We start from the raw sequence: 16,512 nt of genomic DNA on the forward strand, positions 1-16,512 counted from the left end.
CTACACCGATACATTGTAACCGGCCCCCGGTCTACACCAATACATTGTAACGAGCCCCCGGTCTACACCGATACATTGTAACGAGCCCCCGGTCTACACCAATACATTGTAACGAGCCCCCGGTCTACACCGATACATTGTAACCGGCCCCCGGTCTACACCGATACATTGTAACCGGCCCCCGGTCTACACCAATACATTGTAACGAGCCCCCGGTCTACACCAATACATTGTAACGAGCCCCCGGTCTACACCGATACATTGTAACGAGCCCCCGGTCTACACCGATACATTGTAACGAGCCCCCGGTCTACACCGATACATTGTAACGAGCCCCCGGTCTACACCAATACATTGTAACGAGCCCCCGGTCTACACCGATACATTGTAACCGGCCCCCGGTCTACACCGATACATTGTAACCGGCCCCCGGTCTACACCAATACATTGTAACGAGCCCCCGGTCTACACCGATACATTGTAACGAGCCCCCGGTCTACACCAATACATTGTAACGAGCCCCCGGTCTACACCGATACATTGTAACCGGCCCCCGGTCTACACCGATACATTGTAACCGGCCCCCGGTCTACACCAATACATTGTAACGAGCCCCCGGTCTACACCAATACATTGTAACGAGCCCCCGGTCTACACCGATACATTGTAACGAGCCCCCGGTCTATACAGATACATTGTAACGAGCCCCCGGTCTACACCGATACATTGTAACGAGCCCCCGGTCTACACCAATACATTGTAACGAGCCCCCGGTCTACACCGATACATTGTAACCGGCCCCCGGTCTACACCGATACATTGTAACCGGCCCCCGGTCTACACCAATACATTGTAACGAGCCCCCGGTCTACACCGATACATTGTAACGAGCCCCCGGTCTACACCAATACATTGTAACGAGCCCCCGGTCTACACCGATACATTGTAACGAGCCCCCGGTCTACACCGATACATTGTAACGAGCCCCCGGTCTACACCGATACATTGTAACCGGCCCCCGGTCTACACCGATACATTGTAACCGGCCCCCGGTCTACACCAATACATTGTAACGAGCCCCCGGTCTACACCAATACATTGTAACGAGCCCCCGGTCTACACCGATACATTGTAACGAGCCCCCGGTCTACACCGATACATTGTAACGAGCCCCCGGTCTACACCGATACATTGTAACGAGCCCCCGGTCTACACCAATACATTGTAACGAGCCCCCGGTCTACACCGATACATTGTAACCGGCCCCCGGTCTACACCGATACATTGTAACCGGCCCCCGGTCTACACCAATACATTGTAACGAGCCCCCGGTCTACACCGATACATTGTAACGAGCCCCCAGTCTACACCAATACATTGTAACGAGCCCCCGGTCTACACCGATACATTGTAACCGGCCCCCGGTCTACACCGATACATTGTAACCGGCCCCCGGTCTACACCAATACATTGTAACGAGCCCCCGGTCTACACCAATACATTGTAACGAGCCCCCGGTCTACACCGATACATTGTAACGAGCCCCCGGTCTATACAGATACATTGTAACGAGCCCCCGGTCTACACCGATACATTGTAACGAGCCCCCGGTCTACACCAATACATTGTAACGAGCCCCCGGTCTACACCGATACATTGTAACCGGCCCCCGGTCTACACCGATACATTGTAACCGGCCCCCGGTCTACACCAATACATTGTAACGAGCCCCCGGTCTACACCGATACATTGTAACGAGCCCCCGGTCTACACCAATACATTGTAACGAGCCCCCGGTCTACACCGATACATTGTAACGAGCCCCCGGTCTACACCGATACATTGTAACCGGCCCCCGGTCTACACCAATACATTGTAACGAGCCCCCGGTCTACACCGATACATTGTAACCGGCCCCCGGTCTACACCGATACATTGTAACCGGCCCCCGGTCTACACCAATACATTGTAACGAGCCCCCGGTCTACACCGATACATTGTAACGAGCTCTGATCAGAATATTTGAGCTTCTAATTACAACAAGCCGAGATCCTGGAAGCAATAACAAAGTATCAGTAAGTCCTTGTGGAGCAGCAGAACGTTTCTTTTGGCTTCTGGTCCCGCCCCTCCCCCGCAGTGGATTCACCAGATCTCCATTGCAGATCATCGCCATGAAGGACGGATTCATCCTCCGAGAAGGAACCTTAAAGGACATCCAAAATAACGACAACGAGCTGTACGAGCACTGGAAGACGCTGATGAACCGGCAGGACCAGGAGCTGGAGAAGGTACCAGCACAGCCTGCCGTGTCCTCCACTCACCCCCAGAGCTGCACTCACTATTCTGCTGCTACACCATGCCGTGTCCTCCACTCACCCCCAGAGCTGCACTCACTATTCTGCTGCTGCACCATGCCGTGTCCTCCACTCACCCCCAGAGCTGCACTCACTATTCTGCTGCTACACCATGCCGTGTCCTCCACTCACCCCCAGAGCTGCACTCACTATTCTGCTGCTACACCATGCCGTGTCCTCCACTCACCCCCAGAGCTGCACTCACTATTCTGCTGCTACACCATGCCGTGTCCTCCACTCACCCCCAGAGCTGCACTCACTATTCTGCTGCTACACCATGCCGTGTCCTCCACTCACCCCCAGAGCTGCACTCACTATTCTGCTGCTGCACCATGCCGTGTCCTCCACTCACCCCCAGAGCTGCACTCACTATTCTGCTGCTACACCATGCCGTGTCCTCCACTCACCCCCAGAGCTGCACTCACTATTCTGCTGCTACACCATGCCGTGTTCTCCACTCACCCCCAGAGCTGCAGTCACTATTCTGCTGCTACACCATGCCGTGTCCTCCACTCACCCCCAGAGCTGCACTCACTATTCTGCTGCTACACCATGCCGTGTCCTCCACTCACCTCCAGAGCTGCACTCACTATTCTGCTGTTACACCATGCCGTATCCTCCACTCACCTCCAGAGCTGCACTCACTATTCTGCTGTTACACCATGCCGTGTCCTCCACTCACCCCCAGAGCTGCACTCACTATTCTGCTGTTACACCATGCCTTATCCTCCACTCACCTCCAGAGCTGCACTCACTATTCTTCTGTTACACCATGCCGTGTCCTCCACTCACCTCCAGAACTGCAGTCACTATTCTGCTGCTACACCATGCCGTGTCCTCCACTCACCTCCAGAGCTGCACTCACTATTCTGCTGCTACACCATGCCGTATCCTCCACTCACCTCCAGAGCTGCAGTCACTATTCTGCTGTTACACCATGCCGTATCCTCCACTCACCTCCAGAGCTGCACTCACTATTCGACTGTTACACCATGCCGTATCCTCCACTCACCTCCAGAGCTGCACTCACTATTCTGCTGTTACACCATGCCTTATCCTCCACTCACCTCCAGAGCTGCACTCACTATTCTGCTGTTACATCGTGTCTTGTCCTCCAGTCACCTCCAGAGCTGCACTCACTATTCTCCTGTTACACCATGCCGTATCCTCCAGTCACCTCCAGAGCTGCAGTCACTATTCTGCTGTTACACCATGCCGTATCCTCCACTCATCTCCAGAGCTGCGTTCACTATTCTGCTGTTACACCATGCCGTGTCCTCCACTCACCTCCAGAGCTGCAGTCACTATTCTGCTGCTACACCATGCCGTATCCTCCAGTCACCTCCAGAGCTGCAGTCACTATTTTGCTGTTACACCATGCCTTATCCTCCAGTCACCTCCGGAGCTGCGCTCTCACGCTGTCTTACTCTCACAGGATACGGAGGCAGACCAGGCCACGATGGAGAGGAAGACCCTCAGACGAGCCATGTATTCCCGGGAGGCCAAGGTGCATCAGATTGAGGAGGAGGGGGAGGGTAAGCACTTGCTCCGCACACAGGGGGGTCTCGGGGTCTCCGATTAGCAGGGGATAGTTGGTGCCTTCTCATGATGAGGCAGCATCAGCTATTGTCTCTGGTGTCAGCTTTGGTTCTCATCACACAGAGGAGGAAGAGGAGGAGGATGAAGACGACGACATGTCCACGGCCTTGAGGCTGAGGACGAAGATGCCGTGGCGGACGTGCTGGCGGTACCTGACCTCGGGGGGCTACCTGCTGCTGTTCCTCATGGTCTTCTCCAAGCTGCTGAAGCACTCGGTGATCGTGGCCATCGATTACTGGCTGGTGCGCTGGACGTCCGGATCACAGAACGTCAGCGGCGACTTCTACAACATGACGGTAACGCTGCCGCAGATCGCTCTGCTCGCCCGTCCCTGCTGGCGACAGCCGCTCACCTGGTCACCTCCATCACAGGTGCGGAGGAATCGGGAGGAGCAGACGTACTACGTGGTGGGCTTCTGCGTCCTCAGCGCCTCCGGCATCGTCCTGTGTCTCATCACCTCCCTCACCGTGGAGTGGCTGGGACTGACGGCGGCCAGGAACCTGCACCACAACCTGCTGAAGAAGATCATCCTGGCCCCCATCAGGTACCCCGAGCCCCCATCAGATACCCCGAGCCCCCATCAGATACCCTGAGCCCCCATCAGGTACCCCATGCCCCCATCAGATACCCTGAGCCCCCATCAGATACCCTGAGCACCCATCAGGTACCCCATGCCCCCATCAGGTACCCCATGCCCCCATCGGGTACCCCATGCCCCCATCAGGTACCCCGAGCCCCCATCAGGTACCCCGAGCCCCCATCAGATACCCTGAGCCCCCATCAGGTACCCCATGCCCCCATCAGATACCCTGAGCCCCCATCAGATACCCTGAGCACCCATCAGGTACCCCATGCCCCCATCAGGTACCCCATGCCCCCATCAGGTACCCCATGCCCCCATCAGATACCCTGAGCCCCCATCAGATACCCTGAGCACCCATTAGGTACCCTGAGCCCCCATCTGGTACCCAGAGCCCCCATCAGGTAACCCCGAGCCCCCCACAGGTAACCCGAGCCCCCCGCAAGCAACAGCAAGCCCTCTTCAGGCAACCCCGAGCCCTCTGCAGGCAACCCCGAGCCCTCCGCAGGCAACCCCAAGCCCCCCCAGGTAACCCCAAGGCCCCCAAAGTAACTCGAGCCCCCCACAGGCAACAGGGAGCCCCCTGCAGGTAACCCAGAGCCCACCCACAGCTCCTCCTGGCCCCCATCAGGTAACCCAGAGCCCCCCGAAAGTAGCCTTGAGCACCCATCAAGTAACATCGAACCCACCCGCAGGTAACCTAAAGCCCCCCACAGGTAACCCCGAGCCACCATCAGGTAACCCCGAGCCCTTCGCAGGTAACCAGAGCGCCCCCGCAGGTAACCCCGAGCTCATGTAATGTCTCTATAAGTGTGGACCCCCTGGATACATTGTATCATGTAATATCCCTGTAAGTGTGGACCCCCTGGATACATTGTATGGTGTAATGTCCCTGTAAGTGCAGACCCCCTGGATACATTGTATGGTGTAATGTCCCTGTAAGTGCGGACCCGCTGGATACATTGTATGTTGTAATGTCCCTGTAAGTGCAGACCCCCTGGATACATTGTATGTTGTAATGTCCCTCTAAGTGTGGACCCCCTGGATACATTGTATGATGTAATGTCCCTGTAAGTGCGGACCCCCTGGATACATTGTATGGTGTAATGTCCCTGTAAGTGCAGACCCCCTGGATACATTGTATGTTGTAATGTCCCTCTAAGTGCAGACCCCCTGGATACATTGTATGTTGTAATGTCCCTGTAAGTGCAGACCCCCTGGATACATTGTATGTTGTAATGTCCCTCTAAGTGTGGACCCCCTGGATACATTCTATGATGTAATGTCCCTGTAAGTGCGGACCCCCTGGATACATTGTATGGTGTAATGTCCCTGTAAGTGCAGACCCCCTGGATACATTGTATGGTGTAATGTCCCTGTAAGTGCAGACCCCCTGGATACATTGTATGGTGTAATGTCCCTGTAAGTGCAGACCCCCTGGATACATTGTATGTTGTAATGTCCCTCTAAGTGCGGACCCCCTGGATACATTGTATGGTGTAATGTCCCTGTAAGTGCAGACCCCCTGGATACATTGTATGTTGTAATGTCCCTGTAAGTGCAGACCCCCTGGATACATTGTATGGTGTAATGTCCCTGTAAGTGCAGACCCCCTGGATACATTGTATGGTGTAATGTCCCTGTAAGTGCGGACCCCCTGGATACATTGTATGGTGTAATGTCCCTGTAAGTGCAGACCCCCTGGATACATTGTATGGTGTAATGTCCCTGTAAGTGCAGACCCCCTGGATACATTGTATGGTGTAATGTCCCTGTAAGTGCAGACCCCCTGGATACATTGTATAGTGTAATATCCCTCTAAGTGCGGACCCCCTGGATACATTGTATGTTGTAATGTCCCTGTAAGTGCAGACCCCCTGGATACATTGTATGGTGTAATGTCCCTGTAAGTGCAGACCCCCTGGATACATTGTATGGTGTAATGTCCCTGTAAGTGCGGACCCCCTGGATACATTGTATGGTGTAATGTCCCTGTAAGTGCGGACCCCCTGGATACATTGTATGGTGTAATGTCCCTGTAAGTGCAGACCCCCTGGATACATTGTATGTTGTAATGTCCCTGTAAGTGCGGACCCCCTGGATACATTGTATGGTGTAATGTCCCTGTAAGTGCAGACCCCCTGGATACATTGTATGTTGTAATGTCCCTCTAAGTGCAGACCCCCTGGATACATTGTATGTTGTAATGTCCCTGTAAGTGCAGACCCCCTGGATACATTGTATGGTGTAATGTCCCTGTAAGTGCAGACCCCCTGGATACATTGTATGGTGTAATGTCCCTGTAAGTGCAGACCCCCTGGATACATTGTATGTTGTAATGTCCCTGTAAGTGCAGACCCCCTGGATACATTGTATGGTGTAATGTCCCTGTAAGTGCAGACCCCCTGGATACATTGTATGTTGTAATGTCCCTGTAAGTGCAGACCCCCTGGATACATTGTATGGTGTAATGTCCCTGTAAGTGCAGACCCCCTGGATACATTGTGTGGTGTAATGTCCCTGTAAGTGCAGACCCCCTGGATACATTGTATGGTGTAATGTCCCTGTAAGTGCAGACCCCCTGGATACATTGTATGGTGTAATGTCCCTGTAAGTGCTGACCCCCTGGATACATTGTATGTTGTAATGTCCCTGTAAGTGCAGACCCCCTGGATACATTGTATGTTGTAATGTCCCTGTAAGTGCGGACCCCCTGGATACATTGTATGTTGTAATGTCCCTGTAAGTGCAGACCCCCTGGATACATTGTATGTTGTAATGTCCCTGTAAGTGCGGACCCCCTGGATACATTGTATGTTGTAATGTCCCTGTGTGTGTAAACAGCTTCTTATCTTAATCAGCCAGACGTCTAGATTTGTTAAGCCAAGAGAAATGCACAATTGTGTTTGTGTTGACTTGTGAATGTATGTGTGTTTCTTTGGCTGGTCAAGGACAATGACTCCGGGTGAAACAATGATGTTTGTTACTATGCTAATTGCATATTATACTAAAGCCATCTAGATGTTGATTTAAAGACTCCCCCTGCTATAACATCTGTGTACATTGATTAAATGCACAAACAATGAGACCTGAGCCCTGTGGAATAGTATCATCCCTGGTCCTTGCCCTGTGGATGTGTGCTTGACAGAACAATTGTAGCTATTTACGGGGCATATGCCTCTGTAGCAGAGAAAATTGAAAGAGACTTTACAAGGAGAATCAAAGATTAGACTCTGGGGGAGCTGTAAGGGGACTGGTGTTAGCACTCACCGTCCAAAGGGCTTCACAACCTGGGGAGCATGTAGTCAGACCCAGCAGACCATAGGTGAGGCATACACAGCGTGTTTCGGATGCGACCATGTCCAACCCACCAGCACGGCCTTGGAAGGAGGACCGTAGAGGATATACAGCAGCAAGAAGATAACGGCAACTGCAGGAGCTGTGCCAGCTTCTGCGGATTTGATACCAGGCCACCAACACTCATCGGATTTAATCCAGGAACTACAGGATGCAGAGTCTATTTTCTTCAATTACGTGCGGAGTTTATTCGCAAAGAAAACATGGGATGTGCCCTGAGGAAACTGAATGATGCAAAGTTTTGTTCTCATGAAGGCGAGACCTCTTACATTTGTGTCTGTGCTTAACCCCTTAATAACATCTGACGTACTAATACGCGTCTGTGCCCTGGGACTTAAGAGCCAGACCCGTATTAGTACGTCATCGCGATCGCGCGCGCACACAGGCTGTGCGGGCGCGATCGCCGCCGGGTGTCAGCTGATTGTCACAGCTGACACCCGGTACTATGTGCAGGGAGCGGTCCTGCACCGCTCCCAGCACATTAACCCCCGCGATGCTGCGATCGAAGTCGATCGCGGCATTGCGGGGGCAAGGGGAGGTGATCGGCGATACTCACCTCCTCTTCCGGCTTCCAGCGCAGACTGCAGCGGCTTCCCGGGTGTTGCCATGACGACCCGATGTCGTCATGACAACATCCGGGTCACCAGAGAGCAGGAAGATTGCTTGGACATGCTCAGTGCATCTCCAAGCAATCTTCACACTGTGCACTTCTGACAGCCTTCATGGCATAGGGATGGTGCTCCATTCCTGTGCCATGCAGGCGATCAGAAAGAAAAAAGTGAAAGTCCCAGAGTGGGACAAAGTAATAAAGTGTACAAACTGTCTGAAAGTGGAAAAAAAAAAAAAATGTGCAAAAATATTATAAAAAAAATAAAAAAAATAATACACCAAAAATAAAAATATAATGTACCCATCAATAAATATTATTATAAAAAAAATAAAAAAAAAACAATAGAAGTACACATATTTGGTATCGCCGCGTCCGGAACAACCTGACCTATAAAACTGTCCCACTAGTTAACCCCTTCAGTGAACACGGTAAAAAAAAAAAAAAAAAAACGAAGCAAAAAACAATGCTTTATCACCATACTGCCAAACAAAAAGTGGAATAACACGCGATCAAAAAGACGCATATAAATAAAAATGATACCGCTGAAAACGTCATCTCGTCCCGCAAAAAACAAGCCGTCACATGACTCTGTCGACCAAAATATGGAAAAATTATAGCTCAAAATATGGCGATGCAAAAACTAGATTTTACAAAAAAATGCGTCTTTTAGTGTGTGACAGCTGTCAGTCATAAAAACCCCATATGATTCTGGCATTGCTGTAATCACACCGACCCGAAGAATAAAGTCGTCTAATCACTTATACCGCACAAGGAACGGCGTCAAAAATAAACTCTTGGGTTAGGATTGGGCTAGGGTTAGGGCTGGGTTTGGGGCTAGGGTTGAGCTGGGGCTAGGGTTGTGCTGGGGCTAGGGTTGTGCTGGGGCTAGGGTTGTGCTGGGGCTAGGGTTGTGCTAGGGCTAGGGTTGTGCTAGGGCTAGGGTTGTGCTGGGGCTAGGGTTGTGCTGGGGCTAGGGTTGTGCTAGGGCTAGGGTTGTGCTGGGGCTAGGGTTGTGCTGGGGCTAGGGTTGTGCTAGGGCTAGGGTTGTGCTGGGGCTAGGGTTGTGCTGGGGCTAGGCTTGTGCTGGGGCTAGGGTTGTGCTGGGGCTAGGGTTGTGCTGGGGCTTGGGTTGTGCTAGGGCTAGGGTTGTGCTAGGGCTAGGGTTGTGCTAGGGCTAGGGCTGGGGTTGGGATTTTTTTCAAAAGTAAGAAAAAAAGATGACGATATGGCGACTAGTGTTGAGCGCAAGTGCTCGCTACTTGAGTTTGCATCGGGTGCTCTGGTATGCATTGAGTATCGTGGGTATTTGAGTGACATGCTCGAGTCTCTGCCCCATATGCTTCGCGGCCAAAAAACTTTACGGGGATTGCCTGCCATGCACGAGCAATCCCCGCATGTTTTTTTTTGGGTGTCTAATAACCGTGAAACATGCGGAGCAGGGACTCGAGCATGTCACTCGAGCACACGCTGTACATGGTGCATACCTGAGTACCCGATGCAAACTCAAGTAGCGAGCACTTGCGCTCAAGAATAATGACAACTTATTCAATATGATGACCTAATGTAAACAAATTCTGTGCCGTACCTCTGGGTTCAAAATGTTCACTATACACCTTAATAAAATCCTTGAGGGGTATAGTTTCCAAAATGGGGACACTTGTGGGGGAGCTCCACTGTTTAGGCACATCACGGGCTCTCCAAACGCGACATGGTGTCCGCTAACAAATTGAATGGAAAATCGGCTCAAATTGTTAGCGGACGCCATGTTGCGTTTGGAGAGCCCCTGTGTGCCCAAACATTGGAGCTCCCCCACAAGTGACCCCATTTTGGAAACTAGACCCCCCCAAGGCACCTATCTAGATTCATAGTGAGCACTTGGAACCCCTAGGTGCTTCACAAATTGATTCGTAAAAATGAAAAAGTGTTTTTTTTTTCACTTTTTCATTATTACGAATCAATTTGTGAAGCACCTGGGGGTTCCAAGTGCTCACTATGCATCTAGAAAGGTGCCTTGGGGGGTCTAGTTTCCAAAATGGGGTCACTTGTGGGGGAGCTCCAAAGTTTGGGCACAGAGGGGCTCTCCAAACGCAATGTGGCGTCCACTAACAATTTGAGCCGATTTTCCATTCAATTTGTTAGCGGATACCATGTTGCATTTAGAGAGTCCCTGTGTGCCCAAACATTGGAGCTCCCCCACAAGTGACCCCATTTTGGAAACTAGACCCCCCAAGGCACCTATCTAGATGCATAGTGAGCACTTGGAACCCCTAGGTGCTTCACAAATTGATTCGTAAAAATGAAAAAGTGTTTTTTTTTTCACTTTTTCATTATTACGAATCAATTTGTGAAGCACCTGGGGGTTGCAACTGCTCACTATGCATCTAGATAGGTGCCTTGGGGGGTCTAGTTTCCAAAATGGGGTCACTTGTGGGGGAGCTCCAATGTTTGGGCACACAGGGGCTCTCTAAACGCAACATGGTGTCCGCTAATTATTCAAGCAAATTTTACAATCAAAAAGTCAAATGGCGCTCCTTCCCTTCCGAGCCCTGCCGTGCGCCCAAACAGTGTTTTTTCCCCAAATATTGGGTATCTGCGTGCCCAGGGGAAATTGCACAACAAATTTTGGGGTCCATTTTTTCTTGTTACCCCTGTGAAAATAAAAAAAATTGGGTCTAAAGTAACATTTTTGTAAAAAAAGTTAAATGTTCATTTTTTTCTTCCACATTCAAAAAATTCCTATGAAGCACCTGAAGGGTTAATAAAGTTCTTGAATGTGGTTTTGAGCACCTTGAGGGGTGCAGTTTTTAGAATGGTGTCACTTTTGGGTATTTTCTGTCATAAAGACCCCTCAAAGTGACTTCAAATGTGATGTGGTCCCTAAAAAAATGGTTTTGTAAATTTTGTTGGAAAAATGAGAAATCGCTGGTCAACTTTTAACCCTTATAGCTCCCTAACAAAAAAAAATTTTGGTTCCAAAATTGTGCTGATGTAAAGTAGACATGTGGGAAATGTTATTTATTAACTCTTTTGTGTGACATATCTCTCTGATTTCAGGGCTTAAAAATTCAAATTTTGAAAATTTCAAAATTTTCGCCAAATTTCCGTTTTTTTCACAAATAAACGCAAGTGATATCGAAGAAATTTTTCCACAATCATGAAGTACAATATGTCACGAAAAAACAATCTCAGAATCAGGGGGATCCGTTGAAGCGTTCCAGATTAATTACCTCATAAAGTGACAGTGGTCAGAATTGTAAAAATTGGCCCGGTCATTAACGTGCAAACCACCCGCGGGGCTTAAGGGGTTAAAGACATGCTGATGGACTGTCTCCAATAAGTGGAGAAGGATGATTGGGATCCTGTCATGTCTGGCTAATTAAGATTGGGGGAGCAATGTGACGAAACAGCTTCTTATCTTAATCAACCAGACGTCTCCATTTGTTAAGCCAAAGGAAATGCATTATTGTGTTTGTGTTAACTTTAGAACTTGTGTGTGTTTCTTTGGTGGCTCAAGAAGGACAGACCAGTATTTGTATAACCCTGAATGTTCTCTTCTCTTGGTTCTGAAACAATGATGTTTGTTACTATGCTAATTGCATATTATACTAAAGCCAGCTGGATGTTCATTTACAAGAGCCCCCTGCTATACCAACTATGTAAATTGATTAAAGGGTCAAACAATGAGACCTGAGTCCTTTAGAATAATACCCTCCCTAACTCTTGCCCTGTGGATGTGTACTTGATAGAACAAATGTAAACTATTTAAGGAAGATATGCCTCTGTAGCAGGCAGATTTGAAACAGAAAATTGAAAGAGACTTTACAAGGAGAATCAAAGATCAGACTCTCTTCAGACCATCAGCTTGGTATCATGGCTTTATCCAAAGAGACACAGATTTGGATTCTACATGATTCCAGCCTATGGGTATATGGCTCTGACTGGAAAGATACAGATGTGCTCCATTGATCATCAGAGAGCCCATGGATACATTTGGGGAGACCAGGATGGGACAATAAAGTCACCTGGTGTCACGGGTGTGTCAGAAGTGACAGTCGACCTGCATTTGGTTGCAGGAGATCTCTACGTTTGGCATTACAGACACTTTCTTAGAGGCTGTCTCTCTAGGACCCAGCGGCTACCTTCCTCTGGTTAATTAACACCCTGGCCTGGGTGTATAAATACCTGCTGTCTGCTAGAGGGAGGTGCCGGTGATACTCACATTACCCTTTGTGAAGGCTCGGAGCAAGTACATTACTTCTTCCTCTCTGGAGCTATGAGGACGGGTGTTCATCTCTCTGAAGTCGACTCTGTTGTCTTTAGTTGTCAGTGGGGATCAACTAGTGCTCATCCCCCTCCCTTCCCTAGCCAGGACCTAACGCCAGGGAAAGACAAGGTGAGGTTCGCGTGCGGCGATTGGTGAAGAACCAATATAGGGTCGTTAGGGGAGACAGGGTGACACTAGACCAGCCTAGGAGGTCTCCACTTCCCCCTTTCCCTAGTGTCTGCGCTCCCTTTCCCTCTTCCCTTTGTGTTGCACTAAGTCTTTCCCACACCTTGCTTGACACCTAGCCCCATGGATATGTTGTTTGGGGTTGCCAGGTGGGACCCTCCGGTCGCCTGTAACCCGTGTAGACATTCGGAGAAGCCAGAGTGGGACCCACCGGTCATCTGGTCCCATGGAAACTCTTGGAGGGTCTCCTGGCCTTCTACCTCGATGGACTGCTAGTTTCCTAAGCTTGCCACTACCTTCTCTCTGTGGGGGCCCGCCAGAAGCGGGGGGCCACTGGTTGAGGTAGTCGGCCCTGGAAGTCTCAAAGTCGCAGCTGTTCTATCCCAGGCGGGCGGAGAAGGAAGGGTGAGACTGTGTAATGTTCCACCATCTTGGGGACCTGCTGGGACTGTTCTGTGTTTATTGTCCGCTTTGTGGTTCAGTAAAGTATTGCCACGCTGTGTTACCTGCACCCTGTGTTGTCTGAGTAGTATTACGCCCACGGAAGACCCCTGATCTTCACACCATGTAAGTGCGGACCCCCCGGATAACATTGAATGGTGTAATGTCCCTGTAAGTGCGGACCCCCTGGATACATTGTATGGTGTAATGATCCTGTAAGTGTGGACCCCCTGGATACATTGTATGGTGTAATGATCCTGTAAGTGCAGACCCCCTGGATACATTGTATGGTGTAATGTCCCTGTAAGTGCAGACCCCCTGGATACATTGTATGGTGTAATGATCCTGTAAGTGCAGACCCCCTGGATACATTGTATGGTGTAATGTCCCTGTAAGTGCAGACCCCCTGGATACATTGTATCTTCCTCTGCAGGTTCTTTGACACAACGCCGCTCGGATTAATACTGAACCGCTTCTCGGCCGACACGAACATCATCGATCAGGTAAGATGGCGATGGCTGCTGGCGCTTGGCTACTAGCAATGGCTGCTAGTAGTGTCTGATGGCAATGGCTGCAGGCGATACCGATGGCTGCTTGCAATGGCGGTGGTTGGCGGTGGTTGTTGATGATGCCGATGGCTGTTGGCGATGGTTGTTGGTGGTGGCTGCTGGTGATGGAGGTGGTTGTTGGCGGTGGTTGTTGGCTGTGGGTGTTGGCAGTGGTTACTGGCGATGGCTGATGGCGATGGCTCGTGGCGGTGGTTGTTGGCGATGGCTCATGGCGGTGGTTGTTGGCGATGGCTGATGGCGGTGGTTGTTGGCGATGGCTGATGGCGGTGGTTGTTGGCGATGGCTGCTGGTGATGGCTGCGGGCGATGGCTTCTGGTGACGGCGGTGGTTGTTGGCGATGGCTGCTGGTGATGGCTGCGAGCGATGGCTGCTGGTGATGGCTGTGGGCAATGGCTGATAGCGGTGGTTGTTGATGATGGTTGTTGGCAATGGCTGCAGTGGCGATGGCTGCTGGTAGTGTCTGATGGCGGTGGCTGCTGGATGATGGCTGCAATGGCTGATGGCAATGGCTGCTGGCGATACCGATGGCTACTGGCAATGGCGGTGGTTGTTGGCAGTGGTTGTTGGTGATGGCTGCTGGCGATAGCTGCTGGCAATGACTGCTGCTGCTGGTGATGGCTGATGGCGGTGGTTGCTGGCGATGGCTGATGGCGGTGGTTGCTGGCGGTGATTGTTAGCGATAGTTGTTGGCGATGGCTGATGGCAATGGCTGTGAGCGATGGCTGCTGGTGATGGCTGCGGGCGATGGCTGATAGCGGTGGTTGTTGGTGATGGTTGTTGATAATGGCTGCAGTGGCGATGGCTGCTGGTAGTGTCTGATGGCGATGGCTGCTGACGATGGCTGCTAGTGATGGCTGTGGGCGATTGCAATGGCTGCTGGCGATGGCTTATGGTGATACTGATGGCTGCTGGCGATGGTGGTGGTTGTTGGTGATGGCTGATGGCGGTGGTTGTTGGCGGTGGTTGCTGGCGATGGCTGCTGGTGATGGCTGATGGCGGTGGTTGTTGATGATGGTTGTTGGCAATAGCGATGGCTGCAGTGGCGATGCCTGCTGGTAGTGTCTGATGGCGATGGATGATGGCTGCTGACTATGGCTGCGGGCAATGGCAATGGCTGATACCGATGGCTGCTGGCGATACCGATGGCTGCTGGAGATGGCTGCTGGCGATACCGATGGCTGATGGCAGTGGTTGTTGGCGATGGCTGATGGTGATGGCTGCTGGTGATGGCTGTTGGCAGTGTTTGTTGGCAGTGGTTGTTGGCGATGGCTGATGGCGATGGTTGCCGGTGATGGCTGTTGGCAGTGTTTGTTGGCAGTGGTTGTTGGCGATGGCTGATGGCGATGGCCGCTGGTGATGTCTGATCGTGGTGGTTGCTGTCGATAGCTGATGGCTTCTGGTGATGGCTGTGGGCGATGGCTGCGGGCGATGGCTGATGGCGGTGGTTGTTGGTGATGGCCGCTGGTGATGGCTGATGGCGGTGGTTGCTGGCGGTGGTTGCTGGCGATGGCTTCTGGTGATGGCTTCTGGTGATGGCTCCTGGTGATGGCTGCGGGCGATGGCTGATGGCGGTGGTTGTTGGTGATGGCCGCTGATGATGGCTGATGGCGGTGGTTGCTGGCGGTGGTTGCTGGCGATGGCTTCTGGTGATGGCTTCTGGTGATGGCTCCTGGTGATGGCTGCGGGCGATGGCTGATGGCGGTGGTTGTTGGTGATGGTTGTTGGCAATGGCGATGGCTGCAGTGGCGCTGGCTGCTAGCGATGCCGATGGCTGCTGGCGATACTGATGGTTGCTGCTGATGGCAGTTGTTGGCGATGGTTGCTGGCGGTGGTTGTTGGCGATTACTGCTGGCGATGGCTGCTGGCGCTGGCTGTGCATCTGGCGCTCCGTCCTGCCGCTCCTCCATCACTGACGGGGCCCTTGTATCCCCGCAGCACATCCCCCCCACCTTGGAGTCGCTCACCCGCTCCTCGCTCCTCTGCCTCTCCGCCATCGGGGTCATCAGCTACGCCAACCCCCTCTTCCTGATCGCTCTTCTCCCTCTTGGCGTTGCCTTCTACTTCATCCAGAAATACTTCAGAGTCGCCTCCAAGTGAGTATGGGGGTCCGGCAGACACTGGGGGGCTCTGGACAGATCCACTATCAGGATGTGGGAAAGCTGGATGTTGGCAGGAACACGGCAGCCACCCCCGTTGAAATGATGCCGACCCTTTAAAGGGGCGCTCCTCACAGACCCCCCGCAGGCGGTCACATTATCACCCCCATCCTCCGTGTTTCCAGGGACCTCCAGGAATTGGATGATAACACCCAGCTTCCGCTGCTCTGCCACTTCTCAGAGACGGCCGAGGGTCTGACCACAATCCGCGCCTTCAGGTATCCGCCATGTTTTATAGGATGTAATATAAATGACAGAGCGGGAGATCGCGGCCCCCAGGGAGCGGCGCGGCCCCCATTTACTGCTCACAAGGGCCCGTCCACATGGAGTCCTGTGGCCGAGGTGTGTACAGGGGCTGATGGGGCCTCACCACAACCCCCGATAACACCTCCTGGC

The 16,512-nt window shown here is 51.8% G+C and overlaps 1 protein-coding gene across 10 annotated transcripts in view; it reads left to right on the top strand.

The window, feature by feature from the left end:
* The window catches only part of ABCC9 (ATP binding cassette subfamily C member 9), a 138,825-nt gene that overhangs the window by 83,522 nt on the left and 38,791 nt on the right, over positions 1 to 16,512 (top strand). For 7 of the 10 annotated variants that reach the window (XM_073650547.1, XM_073650546.1, XM_073650548.1 and 4 more), the window contains 6 exons: positions 2,163 to 2,288; positions 3,790 to 3,889; positions 4,017 to 4,497; positions 13,825 to 13,894; positions 15,896 to 16,053; positions 16,242 to 16,334. In XM_073650547.1, the coding sequence (XP_073506648.1) occupies positions 2,163 to 2,288; positions 3,790 to 3,889; positions 4,017 to 4,497; positions 13,825 to 13,894; positions 15,896 to 16,053; positions 16,242 to 16,334 (1,028 nt within the window). The remainder of the gene's footprint in view (positions 1 to 2,162; positions 2,289 to 3,789; positions 3,890 to 4,016; positions 4,498 to 13,824; positions 13,895 to 15,895; positions 16,054 to 16,241; positions 16,335 to 16,512) is intronic. The other 3 variants (XM_073650550.1, XM_073650551.1, XM_073650555.1) reach the window with 1 other exon arrangement.

This window comes from Phyllobates terribilis, unplaced genomic scaffold, assembly GCF_046119375.1.
Source record: "Phyllobates terribilis strain yellow unplaced genomic scaffold, ASM4611937v1 Scaffold_10__3_contigs__length_209671492, whole genome shotgun sequence".
Taxonomy (NCBI): domain Eukaryota; kingdom Metazoa; phylum Chordata; class Amphibia; order Anura; family Dendrobatidae; genus Phyllobates; species Phyllobates terribilis.